Source organism: Callospermophilus lateralis, chromosome 4 (genome assembly GCF_048772815.1).
Source record: "Callospermophilus lateralis isolate mCalLat2 chromosome 4, mCalLat2.hap1, whole genome shotgun sequence".
NCBI classification, from domain to species: Eukaryota; Metazoa; Chordata; class Mammalia; order Rodentia; family Sciuridae; genus Callospermophilus; species Callospermophilus lateralis.
The window spans coordinates 114,145,133-114,165,429 of NC_135308.1; the positions used below are offsets into that span (position 1 = coordinate 114,145,133).

Here is a 20,297-nt window from a genome sequence, read left to right on the forward strand (position 1 = left end):
GGCTTGAAGTTCACTTTATCTGATATGAGGATAGAGACCCTTGCTTGTTTACAAGATCCATGTGAATGATAAGTTTTTTCCCCATCCTTTTACCTACCGTATATGGATGTCTTTGCCTATGAGGTGAGTCTCTAGAAGACAGCATATTGTTGGGTCTTGGTTTTTAATCCAATCTGCCAGTATGTGTATTTTGATTGATGAATTTAAGCCATTTACATTCAATGTTATATTGGGAAATGATTTTTATTCCCTGTCATTTTGATTTATTTTTAGTTTTTAATTTGAATTAGTTTCTCATTTGATTGACTTTTCCTTTAATATAGGTCCTCCCTTTGCTGGTTTTCACTTTTATTTTTTATTTATTCTTCATGAATTATTTTGCTGAGAATGTCCTGTAGTGCAGGCTTTCTAGTTGTGAACCTTTTAACTTTTGTTTATCATGGAAGGTTCTTATTTCATCTTCAATCTGGAGTTTCATTTTGTAGGGTATAGTATAGTATAGGGTATAGTATATATACTATATATAGTATAGGGTATAGTAATTTTGTTTGGAATCCATTTTCTTGCAGAGCTTGGTATATGTTATTCCGTGACCTCTTAGTTTGAAGGGTCTGGGTTGAGAAATCAGCTAAGATCTGTATTGCTTTCCTTCTAAAAGTAATCTCCTTTGTCTCTGGAATCCTTTAAAATGCTATCCTTATTCTGTGTGGGGGGCATTTTCATGATATGTGACTTGGTGTGGTCTGTTGTAATTTTGTATATTTGGGGTCCTGTAAGCTTCCTGTATTTTGTTTTCTACTTCATTCTTAAGGTTTGGGAAATTTTCTGATATTACTTCATTGAAAAGTTTGTATATTCCATTGGTTTATATCTTCAAGCCTTCATCTATCCTGATAAATCTTAAGTTTGGTCTTTTCATGATATTCCATATTTCTTAGAAGTTTTATTCATGTTTTCTTAACATCTTTTCTCCATGGTCAGCTTTATTTTCTATGTTATATATTTTGTCTTCATTGACTGAAATTCTGTCTTCCAATTGGTATAGTTTTCTGGTGATACCTTCCAATGAATTTTTAATTTGGTTTATTGATTCCTTTATTTCAAGAATTTCTGCTTGGTGGTTCTTCCTCCTCCTCCTCCTCCTCCTCCTCCTCATCCTCATCCTTCTTCTTTCTTCTTCTTCCTTCTTCTTCTTTTCAGAATCTATCTCTTAATTGTAGTGATTTTTTGCTTCCTATATTTTCTTTCTTAATCTTCTTTCACCAAGCAGATCCATTTAACCATGAACATTCTAAACTCTTTCTCTGTCATTTCTTCCACTGTGGTCTAGATGAAATCTGTTATTGACTTATATTGGTTTGTTTGAGGTGATTTGTTCCCTTGCTTTTTCACATTGTTTGTATGTCTACCTATTTGACAGTATCGTTTTGAGACAGTCGAATCTCTACCCTGTGGACTTATAGGGACTTTGAAGGTTTCCAGTACCTTAAAGGGGAGACAGATAATAACCACCACCAAAGCAAACAATTACAGCAACAATCCAAATGGTTCTTGCTTTTGTATCTACTATGTTAATTGTCATAATAAACAGAGATAATATGTCCAGTTATTTCCCACAGTCAATATAACCAGTTTACATATGAATTTACAATTTTAAGTTGTGACCAGGGATAGAAATAAAGTAGTGTAGGATGTAATGTTTTTGTAGAGGAGGGATAACAAAAGTAGAAAATAAAAGATGAGTGATAGATCAGTAAAGTTGCTTGTTAGCAGAGAAAAAGAGAATCAAGGGAAACAGATAAGTGAGAGAAAAAGTATATAGAATAAAATTTTTAAATTATTAGTAAAAGTAAAGTAAAAGAGTACATGAACAAAACTTCTATATTCTAATTAAATATCTTAGTCCTCAAATTATTGATCTACAAGAAATAATTGCTTTAGAAAAATGTTAGGAATGAGAAACAAACAAATAAAACTTCAAAAAAGCAAACAAAAAATAAGAATTAAAAACTAAAGACAGGTCTGAAAATGTACAATCCATGATCATATATAATCCATTCAATGTATAATCCATTCAAATCACAATTAAGCAGGGAATAGACAAAAATTAAAAAGTAAAAAATTTTTAAAATAATACAAATAAAATAAAGAACACAATCTTGCTGAAAATTTAAAGAATTGTTTCTGCTGGAGTGAGAAATATTCTTCTCAGGTGTGATAGTTGGGTTTGCTGGAGTGATGGGAGATGCCACAGGCAGGACCCTTGCGTTTAGGCTTTGTTATCTTCCAATCTCTTCCTTGAATTGATCTGAAGATTTTAAATTAGTGCACCTCCCTGGCTGAGCAGATACTGGGCCACGCTGGAAGACTGTCCCCCTGGAAAAACCCTGGGTTTCATTCATGCAGTGGAGGGGTCAATTCTTGCTCCCCTCTGACCCGTGTGAACTGCCTTTTCAGGACTCTAGGGTTCAGTCTCCAAACCCTATGAATTCCTCCCTGTCCTTCTGAATTCTCAGCCTGAAAGGTCTTTCCAGCAGTTCTTTCAAGGAGCCCATCTTACAAGTGGCTTTTATGGAGGGGCGAGGGGAAGCCAGGTGTGTTTTCCCAACTAATTTTTCCCTGTAAAAACCCTGCTCCACTTTTGATTTTCTTCTGGTCTCTTAGACACACACTGTGACATGTGCTGTAGGTTTGTCAACCCTATTCTTTGGCCCAGGTACAGCCATTGGTTTCCCAGCTGCCATTTCTTTGTGCTGGTAGCCAGGGGAAGAGGAGAGATGTGTTTTCCTCCCTTTCCCCTCCTCACAGTATTGTTGCAAGACACCCTTCAGATTAGTCCTGCATTGACTTTGAACTCTGATCTTTCCTAATCTACACATACCTCAGACCTCCCCAGATTGGGGATTCCTTTAACTGAAATATCATTCCACAATTTTAGAGCAGGAGAGATCTCATCCGCGGGTGCTGCTGCCAGCAGCAGCCCTGGGGATCTCTTTTATTTTGTTCTATCCAACCATCTGATTCCCCTATCTGTCTTGAATGCCCAGAGTTATTTCCCAGAAAAGATCCTTCTCTCACCTTGTTGAGAAGCTGTGTGTCTGATATCTTAGTTTCACACCACAGAGTGACCAGGAAAGTGACCTTCTCTAATATGCCATTTTGACCAAACAAACATATATTTTTAAATAGGAGAGTTATTAACCCACATAAGGGGGGGAAGCCTAGAAATCCCACTAAATATGGTTTGTTAAACATCCTCCCCTATTCTATAAGTCCTACGGGTGCTATTATTTTATAAAGGAACTCTTAGATAACCAAAAACAGTTGAAACTGTTGCCTCTCCTCTGGTAAGAGACAGAGATACTGCTCACTTCATTTAATGCACAAGACATAGCCCTGGCCTCAAGCTATACTTCACAATTGCTAACAAAATTCTATGGTTCCCCAACTAGATTCTATTACAATTAACTATAAAATTACAAACACATTATTTTGAGTGACATCTACAAATAAACACCCTACAAATAAACAAACAATGCTCAAATACTATAGAAGCATCTAAATATCACAGGAATTTCAGAGCACAGGTATGCTGCTTATTTCTCATTTTAATTATGAAAATGGAAGCCAAGTTTTAGAAATATAGCCCTATCGATATGTTTTCTAAAGTCTTTGCATTAATTTCCAATAATTCTCTAAATACTAAAGGCTGACACTCTGGCCCTATTAAATGATTGTTAATTAAGTAAGAGGCTCTTAAGTTTAAAACACCACATTTAAAATGTTACCTTGTACTAATGCTTCCTGGATACCTACCTGGTGTCCTATCTACCTTAGACTCAATGTCTAATTGAGGGGAAAAAAATCTTTGATATGTTAATACATTTCTGTTCAAATCTCTTTAGTAAAATCTTAATTTTGCTCTAGTGATTACATAGTTTCTAAAGTGTTTGTTTCCAATCTCCATTTCTTTTGTAGTTTTCAATATTATGAGATATGAATTTCACTCATTCCGTGTCTGCATTTCTCATTACTATAGTAAAAAAAGATTTCAAGTACTTTTAAGAAATATGATATTCAAGGTGTCATACTGTACTTAATTCTCCATTAAGTTAAATGGCCTTGGATTAGTGGATAATAATCCCACAGTTCTCTTCATCTCATCTAATGGCAACTCCCTCATTCTGTCTTGAGGATCAAAACTGAAATCAATTGTGAAATGTCCCTTACTGCTTTTTTAACCCTAAATTCTAACTCTTGCCTTGTTCATTCATCCAGCCTCGAGGACCATTGCTATCGAAGTGGCATCATTTTTCTCCACTGAAAAGTCTTAACTGGGCTTCTCCAGAAATTTTCACCATGGCTGATTTTAGGACTGTCAGCAAGAGTCTCTGCAAAAGAGTTCAATGTAAACTTCTTATTTTCATGTCTCCCTGTTTTACTTGCCTACTGGCCAGAAAGAAATCAGCACTCCAGGGCTGGACATCCCCTTACTAGATTTTCACAAACATATCCAGTATAGTAGTTTGTAGAAATGTGCAAAGAAGGCCTCTGGCCTTGAGCTGGGCTTCACAGAGATGTCTACATTTTTAAGGTAAGTTACCAACTGGGCTCCATGGTAACAGCTGGCAGGAGAGGAAAGAAAGGGAAGAAGAAGCTCTCCCCTTCTCAGGTGTTGTCCTTGAAGGGGTAACTTGCCCAGAACAGTGAAAGAAAAAAAGCTGCTTTTATGTGAACTTCTTCAGACTTTGAAATTCTGAGACCCTCCCCTTGTACACTGGGTATAAAACTCTGTAACTATCTGAACTCGGGGTTCAGGGGATTGATTGATTACAGCAAAAGCTGTGCCCTCCGAACCTGGCTGCAGCCAAATAAAACTGTTTCCTGCTATCTTTGGTGCCTTCCCTCATCTGTCCCTACAATGCTATATCTTGAATACGATTTTCTTAGAATAACACTCTTCTCAGGTACTTTTCACTTCCCTCTATAAGGAAGACCTGTCCTCCAAATAGACAGGTGGCTCACCCCTCACCTACTGCAAGACTCCAAAGTGAAGCAGACCTGCTTCATTTCCCATCCCTGATTTTTTTTTTCTGAGACATATCACCATCTCACACACAACATACACATATATATATTTTCATATATATATTATATATATAATAAAATACATATACTATGTGTATTTATATATAGTATGCACATATTTATATATGTATTTGTATGATATATATAATATCTATATTTTTTATAGTTTTAAGAAATTTTTACCCCCAAAACATTGAAAACATATTTAACATTAAGATGTGAAATGCAAACAGATTCGAAAACTGATTATTCTATAATTCATATGCCAATTCTATGAGTTGGCAGTGGCTGTTAGTTCCATGGAACAGACACAGGAAAACAATCAAATACCATTCCCTAAAGTAGTATCTTTCAAACTGAAGGTCGAAACATATTAGCAATGATAAAATCAATTTATGGGGTCGATATTGGAAGATAGGAAGGAAGGACAGAAGGAAGAGAAAGAGGGAAGGGGAAAGAGAAGGAAGAAGGAAATAAAACCCAAATGTCAGAGCAGAACTTTTTAGTGTGGAATGTACAAGCATGTGTATTACATGTGTGCTAGATTACTATACATATCAATGTCTATCTATTTCTACATAGAAATAGATAGAGATAGATAGATATTGATATTTCTAGTAGATAGATACATAGAAATAGTCACATAGATAGATAGATTAATAGATAGATAGAGAGTTTTTTTCTCATATGGTATGAAAAATTCCAAAGATGTACCCCTAAGATTAACATTCTTTGGTACTCAAACAAGCACTAATCTAAATACTAATATGAAAGAACGCTATAGATATAATTAAGGCTTCTAATCAGCTGACCTTCAAAGAGGGAGATTAGTCTGGATTACCTAGGTGAACCCAGTAAAATTATCTGAGCCCTTAAAAACAGAAGAGAAAGTCCAAAGAACTGGTCAGTGATACAGCAGAAGAAGACAAGGGAGAGAGAAGGCAAGAGAAAGATCAGTCAGGTTCAAAGTCTAAGGAGGACTTCATATGCCATTGTTGCTTTGAGGTGAGGTAGGAAATGCCACCAGAAAGTCAGGCACCCTGGAGGAAGTGTGAGGTTTCCCAAGACAGACATGCCAGTCCTGCATCTACAAGAACCAAGTTCTGACCTGACCTTGAATAAGCTTAAGAATACATTCTCTGGAGAGCTTGCAGAAACAAACAGCCCTGTTGTGAAAAGGCGAAACACTCCCCTTGATTTGACCTTGTGGAACCCAGAGCAGAGATCCTGCTGTGCCATCCTGTTCCCTGACATCTGACCTACAGATAATTAGTGGATGTTGTAGTAAGCCATTAAACCTATGGTAATTTGCTATGGTAGAAATACAAAACTAACAAACTCTAGTAGAATATAGGCCATGAGGGCAGGGATTCTCATTAATTTTGTTTAATTTTAATGAATCCCTGGTATACTGACTTTTGTTTAATTTTTTGTTGTTGTTGTTTTAGTGCCTATGTCTAAAACTTAAAACAGCACCTGAAAATAGTAGACAATAAAGACTTTGGGGATGAATTAAGATACTCAATGTATATACTCTTTCCCACAAAACCTATATTTTTCATAGTCTTGAAATTCTTACCCCAAACATTAAAAACATATTTAACATTAAAATGTGATAGGTGAACAGATCCAAAAACTGATTATTCTATAATTCATATGTCTATGAGTCAGCAGTGGCTCTTAGTTCCATGGAACAAACACAGGAAAACAATATACCATTCCCTAAAGTAGTATCTTTCAAACTGAAGGTCAAAACATATTAGCAATGATAAAATCAATTTATGGGGTTGATGTTGGAAGGTAGGAAGGAAGGACAGAAGGAAGAGAAAGAGGGAAGGGGAAAGAGAAGGAAGAAGGAAATAAAACCCCAATGTCAGAGCAGAACTTTAATTGTAATGAGGCATGTGCAAGCATGTGTGTTACATGTGTGCTAGATCACAAGGTAAGATGCATTCTTACTGTGGCTACCATAAAAGTAATTTGAAAGCAAGGGCCCTAAAGGTCATTACACTCTGTGCTGTGAACCACAGTGCAATTTAGGGCCTGACTGGAAGTGAGATGAAGATAAATGAATGGGGATGTGCCCGCTAAGAAAGGGCTGAACAAGAAAGAACTGCACTGTTATGAAACTGTACTTACATTTTTTTTTTAAATATATAGTTTTTTATTTATCTTATTTAGTTATCGGCAGGCACAATATCTTTGTTTGTATGTGGTGCTGAGGATCGAACCCGGGCCACACGCATGCCAGGTGAGCGTGCTACCGCTTGAGCCACATCCCCAGCCCTGTACTTACATTTTTGAGGCAAAACTGAACATTAGAATTGAAGAATTCAAGCAAATTATACAAACCTTCAGATAAAGAAATAAATGAAATCTTTTCCTCTAAGGAGTTTTTCCTTTGCCCTGGGTCTCAAAGAACACGAGTGGACACTGTTCAGAACCAGATAAATAGAGCACAGCCCCTGCGCCTTGGTGCAAAAGCCAGTAGCATATGTAAGGGAGGACTCCAGGCTTTAATCAGCAAAGCATCACAACGTGCTGTTTCTTTTCCGCCTTACAGGAAAAGAATTAAAAACCTAATACTCATCTGTCTTCTGCGATTAGCCAGGTATTAGTGCCATATAAATTTAGCTGGAGAGGAAGTTAGAAATCTCCTTGGCACTCAGAACCAAAGCATAAATGTTGGTTAGAAGAACTTGAAATTGAACCTAGTTCAACATCTTCCTTTATTTATTTATTTATGCATATATACTTAGTTTTATTGTATATACTTAATTTTATTTTTTTAAAATTTTTTGCAGAAGAGGAAGCTAAACAATGGTCTTATGCTATTTCATTATTTTAACATTACTCTTGAATTCTATTTACCATTGAGTGCAAGGTTTAATGTCAGTGGGCTGCAGATGGATAAAAGAGAATAATAATACAACATACACTATTCATTTTCCTCCTCAAGTGCATACTCCTCGTGGGCAGGGTTTATGCCATACATCTCTGAATTTTCTTTAGTGTCTGCTGTGGTCAGGAAAATAAAATAAGCTAATATCTGCAATGCTCTTAGCAGAGTGAGTTACACATGGTAAGAGAGAAGTACTTTTGCAGTTGCTTTTGTTGTTTTAGTTATGAGTACTATAATCATAGAATGCCATACATAAGAAATTCTTCCTACTATTGATTGTCTCTGCACTATACAAAAAAATAAAACCAGAATCATATTTTATACACTTAAATTCCTTTTATTTGAAGGGACTTTAAAAAATCAGAGAGTTCTTATCCACTTAAGGCATTTGAAGTAAATGAATGAAGACATAATAATTCCAATCAGCGAAAAAATATCCAGAAAATACTTTCTTAATCATATGAAAAGTCAGTAGACCAGGGATTCATGATTCACAAAGATAATCTTTCTAATGACAGTATAAAGTCTTTTATAAAGTAAAGTGCATTTTTTCCCTGGGTAAGAATCAGACACAAGAGCTATGGCAACGACTGAAGTTTGGAACTTGGTGTCCATACCAATTGGGAAGGGCTATAAATCCTAAAAGCAGAATGCAACCCCCTTGCATCTTCCACAGACAAAGAACTGAACAAACATTGAAACATGAAAAGAAATGAACCGCAGTCTATTTTTTTTTCTGGTGATTCTGACAATGTTAAAGATTTTTTTTTCTCATATCTTACAAGCTCTATGGCACCTTTCCCCCCTGCTACTTTTCTATTGTATAATTAGCATATAATTATGTGCTCTTTCACACTGGAAAGCCTACTCTTTTATTAATGACTTGAAGAAAGTCTTCATTATTTATCTTTGAAAGTGAGTTTAAAATAAAAGGCATAAATGACTTTCCCTTTCTTTTTTTTTTAACTTAGAAATCTTAAAAAAGTATTACAGATCTTTATGAATGTCAGAGATAGTCCTAAATTTTCCACCTTAACAATGAGAACAGGAAACAAATGTTGCATCTTCTTATTCTCTTCCATTAAATATTTGGGGTTTTGAAGAACAAAATATTGACGTTACAAAAAGGGCTGTCTATTCCTTGCCTTTCCTCCTTTTTAGCACAGAAAATGGGTCAGAACAAAAAAGCTTCCTAAATTTAGTTCAAAGACAGAAGGAGGATATAATTCACATTTGTAGTAAGTATGATGTAGGTTCCAAATCACTCTTAGATGAGCTCACTCAGCCCCAGATTTGTAGTCAGTTCTGGAAGGTACCTCACATCTCTGCGGAGGCCACACAAGCCTCACTGCTGTTTTGGCTGACTGCTTTTTTTCTAACATTAGGCTTACTGGAGCACTCCAGATTGGATATGGGCAATTATAAGGGAGGGTGTGCATTATTGCAAATTTTAATCATTTTTCAAGCCATTTTGCTTGCAGCAATGATCCCCTATGACCAACATATCTTACATAAGAAACACAAATAGTTTTTGGCTGAGAGCAGCTCTTGAGTTACTTTGTAACCTATTGCTGCTTAACTTCTGGACTTGGCGGTTAGCGGGTAGGACCTTTCCAAATTAGGGTTCTAACTATTTCTAGACACAAGGGAGCCACAGCTACCATATTCAACACTGGCAAGTAGATAATAATACCAATGATTAAAATATTCTTCTCAATAATATCATTTCTATGTAAGCACAGAGGAAATTACCTCTACCACGCTCCCTACAGGCAAGATACTATTGTGTCAAGGGCTATTTCAAGAATACTTCTTATCCCCTATACTTTTGGTACCATTTCAGTGGGGATGGCACAGCAGTAATGACCTTATTACCTTAGAAACTCTGCTTTTCTTTGTAGCATCAGGAAAATTTGTTCAAACTATTTTTTTTGTGATCCGAACTAACACTTATAATTACACATCTTTGCCTAGCCATTTGGAAGGCTATGATGTTAATTGGAGTTGTTTATGCATCTCCATTTTTTTCCCAGCAATATTTTTTCTAATGAAGGGGAAGAAAGGATAATCATAATTAACTTTGATTTTACTCAAGATTCTTTCAAGTCTCCTTATCTTCTATTATAAATGATGGTATCTCTTTTTAAAATGGGAGTCACAGGGTTTTAGAATCATTAGTGATATTTAAGGTAATTTAATCCAAACATCTACTGTTGCATGAATCCTCTCTGTAATATCTTAAGTGAAGTCCTACATTATTTGCTGTTTTGGGGGGCAAAAGAGATGAAAGAAAGATAGGAAGTGTCACACAGTATGCCCAGGACAATATATAAGCAAAACAGGGTCCGGATGTGGCTCCACATTTCCCTATTCATTGTCCTCAGTCTCCTATCCATATAGTTTCATTTCATTGGAAAGAACTTTGTGAAGCGAAGACTCCATTATAATTTTGGATCATTGAGAATATAGCCAACAGGGAGTGAAACAGCTCTTGTAAAAATCTTCTCTATGAGATTTTGGATCACATGGTCTTGACCTTTTTGTTTCAATGATCCAGAAAGTTAAAGATATTTTTAAAGGTCTACCTAATACAAAAGAGACTTTTATTGCTATTACTTAAGAATAAGTTAAATCATAAGTACAAAATACAGGTTAAGCAAATAGGTTTTGGAATGTGGTTGTATGGTTTAAGCTCTGATGTCCCAATAATTAGCTTTATGATCTTGAGAAGTCACTTAACTTTTTAAAGTTTTGGTTTACTCATCTGTATAAAGGAGATAAAAATATTATCTCCTTCACTGAGCCATTAAGAGGAGTAAATGAACAAATTCATTTAAAGCACTTTGTTCAGTATATATCATATGTTTTAAGTATTCAATAAATGTTAGCTTCCCCTTGTTCACTGAAGTAATAAAAACATAGAATTTGGTTCAAGAGATCTTGCCATTTTTTCATTTTTGTTGCAGAATCTCAAATCTTCAGTGAATTTCAATGACCTTTATTTTAGACTTAGACCTAACAATGTTAAGGGAAGAGAAAATAATTTCATAATATAAACACCTTACAAGGAAATTTATTTCAAAAATGTTTTTAATTAATTAGTTTTAATTATATATTTTGCTAACTCACTGAATAAAAATTATTCTAACTTACTGATCATGCACTTAATGAATTTTGGAAAAATGTGGCAACATTTAACAAGTTAAAGTCAAAAATAACTTGACAAAGTATGATTATTTTTTGTGCTACTTGAAACTTGATCTTTTCGTTTTTGTTATACCTGATCATCATGCATTGAAAACACTACTTGACTGACTAAAATATATCTGAATGAGATTATAAAATAATCTCTTTAATATGTCCAGACAAGGTTTAAAAACTGACATGTCAAACAATATCACAAATAAACCAATCTTTAGATTTATGCTACTCCTTATTTTTCCAGTATAACAAAACTTTATTTACTCTACAAAAAAAAAAAAAATTCAAATTCAGATTCTGCCAGTCCAGAATAACCATGTGACTCATTAACAAATCAAAGAATAAAGTGATTGTTCACTCCTTTCCTATTCCTCAACATCAGTCATTGCAAAGCTGAAATGCATCCCTGTTTTAGGAATATTCTTTGTACTTTGGCCCTGATTGTGAAACTTTTTTCAGTAACCAGTACAATGATTGCAATGATTCTTCCTATACATCAGAAGAATTAGGATTGGGGTCACCTTCCCTACATTTAACATGCATCCTCAAGGGGTTCACATTCCTGGCAGTATCTCATGAGGAAACAGTGTTTATTTATCTGATGGCATGAGAGTTGATGGTAATATATAGAAGATGTCATTCATAAATAAAAATGTACTATGAAAAAAAATGAATTAAGGAAAAAATGGAAACACATTATGCAAAACCACACTTTCTCATTCTATAACTACCACTTGCAGATGCTACTGCACAAGCCCCATTCTCTATTGATTCAGAGATATTTCACTTTTGCCATGCTGGATTTCCACTTACCCTAGTTGTTTTCACTTTATTCCCAGAAGAACAGCTCCATCCTTTCCGATCTGGAAGAACTTTACACTCCTCTCCCTCCAAACATGGCTGCATATGACACCACCATTTCTGTTCCACTATAGATGCTACAACAGAGAGAAAAATTGACTCCATGTTTTCTATTAAGGACTCTTAGAATAGTCTGGATGCACACTTAAATAGAGACAAAAGCCACTGATCTAACTAAAAAATATTTAGCAAAATTTTATAAAGAATTTTCCTTTAAATTTTTTACTATGATAAGCATATTGAACTAAGATTTACAGTTTTAACAAATTTCTAAGTGAACAATACAATGGTGTTAGCTATAACCACAATGTTAGAGGTATTTCATGTGAAAATAAAGGCTTTATGAAAACAAATATATTGATAATAAAACTATGTGGGGATATGTCCATGTACCGATTTATACAAACAGTAGAAAATGAACACATGACCAGTTTAAAATCAATGTAATATTTCCTATCAATAGGATGAAAATCTGGAGATTGTTAAATGGAGTTAAACACATTTTTCTTATTTTTATCATGAGCACCAATCTCATCACAATGAATACATCACCTAACAAATTACTGTTTATGGTAACATTGATTAAATGGACCCATAGATTTATATTATGCTATAATTAGGCAAATCCTAAAAGAACTAATATTTTCATGCATCTTCACAAAATCAATATTTTTGTGAATTCTATCCACAACCAAACATTCACTCATGTATATGGTGTTAACTTTTTCCATTCTTAAGAACAATTTATTATAGATTTAGGAATCTATGCTGTTAAATAATCTATTTTCATCTTGCCTTTCCCAATTAATTTTTACACGTCCATTCCTTTATCATCCACCAAGAAATCAATATTTCATGATATCAAAATAAGAAATATGTTGACTTAACGGAACCTCATTATAATCCTTCTATAGCAGAACTGCATAAAATCTTATATCTCCAGCTAAAGGTTTTTAGATTCCAAAATGTCTCCTAAATAACTTCACTTCAGCCATGTAATTCATAGTGTGATCCCCCAGGATTGACTCCAGGTGACAACATTATAGTTGGTTCCAGTACCAAGCAGTCCCCACTACACTCCCACAATGAGCAACGGAAGAAGTCGCACCATCCACACAAGACGGAGCCGCTCGTGTGGTGCCTGCCACCTGCCCGGGGAAGCAGGAGCACTTGACTGTCTGTGATCGTTCTTCTATCTTGTTCTTATTACAGCATCTGTGGAGTGCCACCACCTCGCAAGTTCCCGTTTTAACATGGTGAGCTGCGCAAACAAAAACAAAAGATAGAACAACGTTGAGGAAGCTTTGGAGACTTCCCTCCCTCCTTTTTAATTAGAAGTACATTAAATATAGCTCTATAAGGGATCCACCATGCATGAAACTAGGAAAACAATGATGCTAACTCCATAACGCAGATTTGATTTCTTTTCTAAATGTGGTGAGACCATTTCTGTCAGTAAATGCTCGGTGAAGCAGGAACAATTAGTGACCAAATTAGAATGAGCTGTTAAAACAGTCTAAAATATAGAGGCTATATATGGTACTATCAAAAGTATATTAATTTGCAAATGACTTTTTTCACATATTTTTTTCAACGTATTAATCAAGTTAAAGTAAACCCCTGGACAAAGTACCCTACAGTAGAGCTTAATCCAGCCCCCTTCTCAAAACAGTTGAGTGCTGATAATAGTTATGCTCTTCTTCAGAGGTAGAGTGTGAAGCCAGGCAAAGAATATTCTCAGGAAACAGGAGGCAGAGTGTGAGTACCATATCCTTAGCATTCTTCTGCAGAGTTTCCCTGGAAATGAACTAAGAGGGTGATTCGTGAAATTACCACCATTTTCCTAGAAGCCCAGTCAGTCTCAGGACCTAGATTTCTTTCCTTGTCATTTTGCTTGAGTGACAACTACCTCCAAATGGCACCAACTGTAGCCAGAAATTGGATGGATTACATCTATCAGCCAGCCACCTAGAACCCAGTCCCCTAAGCTGTCAGCATCCTATAACTATTTTGTTAACCTCCAAGTGAGGCTACTGAACTTTCAGGGTGACTGAATTTTTAGGGCCTCACTTGTCACATTCTGATAGGGTTTTTGTTTGTCTTTATCATTATTATTTTCCCCACATTTCTTCTTCAAAGTATTAATCCTTCTGGAAAATGATAAAGCATAAATTTCTTTGGCTAAAAGTAACAACTTAACAAATGTAAAAGCTTAAAATCAAATATTCATTGGAAGATTATGGTTTCAAAAATTTTAAAACTGTGATTGACATAAAAACAGAAATTTAAATAGAAAAGAAGGAAATCTGAAGTTGTTTAAAGTTATAAAAATATTGAAACCCATTATAAATGAGATCAGCACAGTATGCATTATATTAACTTTGCTCTTGAAAATGAGAGGAACCAATGTATAGTAGCTCAGGTTAGAGAGCTTATATTTTACTAAGAGAGGGCAAATCACACACATATCAGTTACCTCTCATTCTTCCATCTGAGATCAAAAAACTCAGGTGTGACACACAGCTTTGACACGTTATGGTTTAGATGTGGTGTCTCCCAAAATCTCACTTGTAAGACAATGCAAGAAAGTTCAGAGGAGAAATGACTGGGTTGTAAAAATCTTAAGTCAATCAGTGAATTGATCCCATGATAGGGATTAATGAGAGGTCACTGAAGTGGTAGGGTGTGGATGTAGGAAATGGGAATTGGGGCATGGTTTGGGGGTATGTATTTGTATCTGGCAAGTGGAGTCTCTCTCTGCTTTCTGATCGTCATGTGAGCTGCTTCCCTCTGCCACACATTTCCACCATGATGTGCTGCCTCACTTCGACCCCTGAGGAATGGAGCCGGCCTTCTATGGACTAAGACCTCTGAAATTGTGAGCCTTCAAATAAACTTTTTCTTCTTTAAAATTGTTCTGTTCATATCTTTGAGTCACAGTAGTGAAAAAGGTGACTAAAACCACACATAACACTCAAGAGTGCATTTAAGAGGTAGATACTATTTTCAAAGTTACAAATATTTTTCTGCCACTGTTCTTATGAGGATGGTCTCTATATTTGATTCAAACACAAATCTATGACTTTGAAAGCTAAAAAATTAAGAGCTAGACTTCTATTATTATCAAATGTGCTCTAGAAAATATGTTTTAGTTAACGATAAGTCAGTTCATTTCAATTTCCTGAGTACTTTACATCATACAAGTTGTAGTGCCTCTACACTGCACTCTACTTAGTCACATTGTAAAGGAGTGAATACCACAAAGTAGTACTGGAGATGTAGCAATGACATAGGAGAGACATAGACTCTCCCTGGCCTTGAAAAGCTTCTATTCCTAGGAAAGAAAACAAGTATAACCACATAAATTAGTGATTAAGTAAGTTAATGTTTGATTTTTAAGATTTTTTAAAAATATGTTTGAGATGATTACCCAGAAAGGGAGTGTGTGAGTACATATATATATGGGTGGGGGGGAGGGAGACAGTCTCAGGGAAGATCTCTCTGAGGAGATAGTCAGTTGACTCTTGAGAAGGAGGTATCCATTATGAAGATCTAAGTCAGGAATAACATTCCAAACAGAAGGAGCAGAAAATCTCAAGACCCTGAAATAGGAAAAAGTGTGACATGTTCCCAGGGCAGCAAGGTAGCCAGTGTAGCTGAATGTGCAATGATTGAGAGCACATGCTAAACCTCCTCTGACCTCTCCCCTGGGAAAAGAGGCATCTTTGCAGCACCAAGGATATGTTACCATCTTCATTGAAGGGAGATTTTCTTATATATTAGAAAAGGAAGGAAGGAAGGAAAACTTTGCATCTGGTTTCTCCTTAATGCCATCACCGACATTCATGTCTACCTTGTCTGACAAGGAAAATAGTAAGATAAAGTACCTATGGTAAGTGCTTTTTGCCACATAGTTCTGTTTCCCTCCCTTCTGGACACAAGGTACTTTTGTACTTCTCCATCCCATTGACTCTAGATGTGGGATTGTGACTTACTTGGCCCAATGAAATGAAAGCTAAAGGACCATGAGGTATTTATGAGAGGGAGCAAAGGTCAACAGTTCTCTATGTAATATGCTTTTAAAAAGCTAGTTTACTTAAGAACTGATGTGTTTTTCTCCCCGAGCCAAAGTGACCCATGATGTCCATGCAAGTAGAGAGTACAGCAACTTGAATCCCCAGAGTTAAAGACATGAACAGAGTCTCCCCTATGAAGACTCACCACGAGGATCAAGTAAGAAAGAAACTGATACTGTTATACACCTCTAAAATTTGGGAGTTTGTTATTGCCACAAATCTAGCCTACCTTGCCTACCTCCCCAGATCCCCAATTGTTAAGTAGTAGGGTGTACTTCTCCAAATTTGTTAGCTGGATAATAAGTCAATGAAGTTCCCTATCTCAAAATCTGGATCATTGTAGTTTATTTGAGCCCAATGCAGTATAAAGACTAAAAAGACATTGCTAAAATACTTAGATATTAATATAATTTGAGGCGTTGTAAGGAATTATCCTACAGTGTGGTAATTACATTGGCTCAGTTGGGTATGTCAGAACTCTGGAGAAGAGTGGGCTTCTTTCTTCTTTGAAGATAAATGAGGTGAAATGTGGCGTGGTACAACGATGAGAAGATAATGTGGTAGAATATAATATGGTAGCAACATTGGGAAGAAGAAATATGTCTCCCCTCAGAGAATATGACACTAAATGTTATGAGATTAACTGTAGAGGTAACCAGGAAGAACAAGTCAGAGTCTGACAGATACTGGACTCTCCTGCCCTGTCCTTTCTCCTCACAGCTTATGAATACAATGTGCAGAAACACAGGTTGAGTTTCCTGAAGAGAAATGGGACTTTGTGAAAATTACTCTTGCCCTTTGTTCTTCTTATTAAACTGAGGTGTAAACCTTTTTTTGTGGGGAAAAAGAGAGAGAGAACTAATTTTTTAAAAATCTCCACAGATGGTAGATAGATGAAGACCCCTTATGCTCAAAGAATTTGAAAAAATAGGTAGCAAAAACATCAACTGTTCAATATTTGCATATATGTCTATAAATATGCCACGTAAAGTGAGATATCCCAAACAAGGAAAACAAACGTAGCAGAATTTGGTTCACCTGAGCATGGTATATGTGCATAAATATGTATGTATGTAAATACGTAGTTTCCTTATCTGTCTGCTGGGTATTTTAATTTCCTATTACGATAACAAGATTCTTGTAGACAAAGACTAATTTTTCATGTAAACTTCTCAGTATGTGGTATGTGTTTAATAAATGGTAAACAAGCAATTTAAGAAGGTAAAAACTAATTCCTGTGGTTTTCCTGTAAAAGGTTAATGAGATGGTAGGAAATTCAAGCTAGAATTCTCTATATAGATTCAGACAAAGCTCATGATAAACTAATCTAATCAAATATTAGGGCTTTCCACATTAACCAAATAGGCTTCACAGAAGATCATTTAGCATCATGTTAAAATGATGCAAGACCCCCTGGAGAAGATTTAAATGAAAAAGAACAAACAACCCATTTTCTTCATGTCACAATTCCCAAGTCTGTCTCTCTCTCTCCCTCTCCACACACACAAAAAAACTTTTTGATATTTTTCCTCCTTGGATATGATGCAGAAACACAATTGTGTTGCTTCTAACTTTTACAAAATGCCAACACAGACATATAGCTCTCATTAAATTCTCATGAAATGGGGACAGCAAGTCTTAGCCAGCTCTAACTCTTGCCTCTCAAGGTGATGACCCTTATGTCTCACTTCAACCATGGGACTGCTGTCCCTAGAGTGCCCCCAAAACATGACCTTAGAATCAGACCTTAAGATTCCCAACTGTTATGCAAAACTATTATGACGGGTGTATTCTGGCATGAAATCCCATAAGACATTTTACCAAAACTTTTGTTTCCAACTTCTTGTTTATAGACTAATAGAAACTTCCAGAGGAAAACCAAATTAAATGGCATTTAGTTTATATATATGAATATATTTTTAAAAATTATATATAACAAGTAACATTCAGTCAATAATATATACATAGTATGCCACATTTGATTTATTACCTGTGAAACAACCATAGGGGCATGTAAGACTGGAAGACGCTGCACCACACGACACAGATCACCAAAGAAGTTTCCACTTTAATACAAAAGGCTGTGTGTTTATATAGGTCTAAGGAGAGGTCGCAGGGCTGAGGTAGATAACAGGTCGTCCGTTTATTGGCAAGCTCTTCCATATGTCAGTTCCCGAGCCCAAGAAGTTAATTCTAATTGGGGCTAAGGCTTCCAACCAGCAGGGTTTGAACATTGGTGCAGGTGGGAAGGTTTCGTGCCAGTGAAAGAAACAAAGAGGAGAAGGAGGGTCGTTAGACGCCATGCTGGGGTTTTTCTCTGGGGTGCGGCTACCGTTATGTTTTCCCAACAGTGCATAGGTATGAAAAATGGGTTTTTAGCAAAATAACATTTATACGTATCACAGATTTTGAGTAGTGGTTTCTGGTCTTATGTTAATAGTCATTAGCAAACAACAAGAGATACCACATTCTATATAAAAAATAATTCACATACTATAGAAAAAAATTATGGAATAATGGTAATTGCTAATATTTTAAAATATTTATCATGGGCCATTATTTCACTTTATCACCACAAAAACTGCTAAAGAAGACATGGATACAGGTCCGGGAACTACCTGAGTCCAAACCTAACTTGACTTATGTTCTACTTGAGTGAACCTTCAGATGAATTAATTTACTTTCAAAGAATTCATTTGCTCATTTCCAAGATGATTCCTTAGAGTACTCGTGAAGACCAAATGTGAAACTGCTTTAAAATTATAAAGCATTACTTAAATGTTAATTATCTTTACTTTTACTATTAGCATAAATAATGCATGTCAAAGTGGCATAGCAAACATATAACTACAAAGATGTGACTGTTAGGGACAGTTAGTGTATTTTATGGAAGTTCTAATTTCATATTTCAAAAACTCTCTCTACATATACTTAATTGTGTTGATGTAAGATGTATGTAAAAAAAAAATTCAATCTGACACTTAAGCCACAGAAGAGAGTAAATTTAGTATCCAGTTGTGAATTTGTTCCTACCCATTTCCTCTCCATTAGATTTCAGTTCTTATTTGTATTCTGATTTGTCTCATTGATTCTGAAATTTTGTTTGTCTTCATATACTCCTATTTAATAGTTTTACTCGGCTTGACTAGCTCCCTGGAGATTCAGTATTACACCTTCTAAGCATAAATAAAGCATCACCTACATGCACCAATAGTCATCTGAAATACAAGCTAGTTAGTGAATTTGGGTTGCTGTAAATCACTTTGAATGGAAAAAAAAATGTGCTGAAACAAAAACTTTTGAGACAGCTAATTTCTCACTTTTATTCATTAGATGAGAAAGTGGGGCATATTTTTAGACTTTCATGTGAAGCAATCTAATTAAAAGAAACGGTCATTTAAATAGCCGAATGAAATTTCAGAAGTTCCCATAATGTAGGAAGTCAGGATGATCAGGTCAGGGAGGAAACAGCAGAGCAGAGTGACAATGACATTTTTACACATCTTGTTTTCTAAAACGGTACCACTATTTTTATACAGAATAAAATGAAATACAATTATTGAGAGGAAAATGATTTTAACTAAAGAATATCCCTAAATTTTCCTTTTAAAGGTGTGGGGTCTATTAACAACTGCAAACTCTCAAACAGAGAATGTTCCCAGTCACTTTTAAGAGGAAGGCAAAGAAAAGAGGGAAATTCGCTCCTGTGAGAATGTTTAGATTTATTGCCCCTTGGCTCAATCTCAAACATCTTCCACATCCACATTTTTAGTAAAAACTGAGGTTGAGAAAGGTGAACTGAAAAGAAAAGTGGTCCTTTTAAAAACTGTTGATCAACTTAAACTGTAAGGACTCCCCGGAAAAAAAGCTATTAGACCAATCAAATCCATTTCTCTGGAAATAGGAACTGAAAACTACGTAACTGTCATGTGGAAATGGACACGTGAGCTGAAGGTCGTCAGGTCATCAGGCATCAGGAGTCAAGAAAGGCAGGGAGAGCTCCCTGGGAGGATGAGGGGTGGGTCTCAGGAAGAGAAGAGACCAGAGGTAAGACAGCAGGCAGGCCAATGAGATGCCTTGATGTCTGCCCTTCCTAGAAAGTTTTTCCTGGGTTCCTTTAAATATGTTATAGAATATATTTTGATGATCTCCTTTTCTTCCTGAGGTAA

At 35.7% G+C, this 20,297-nt stretch overlaps 1 protein-coding gene across 1 annotated transcript in view; it reads right to left on the reverse strand.

Moving 5' to 3' along the window:
* Positions 1–20,297, reverse strand: part of Tafa2 (TAFA chemokine like family member 2) — a 133,610-nt gene that overhangs the window by 31,325 nt on the left and 81,988 nt on the right. The window contains exons 2-3 of the mRNA XM_076855403.1: positions 13,161–13,313; positions 12,005–12,129 (exon numbers count right to left, since the gene is read on the reverse strand). Of these exons, the coding sequence (XP_076711518.1) occupies positions 12,005–12,129; positions 13,161–13,313 (278 nt within the window). The remainder of the gene's footprint in view (positions 1–12,004; positions 12,130–13,160; positions 13,314–20,297) is intronic.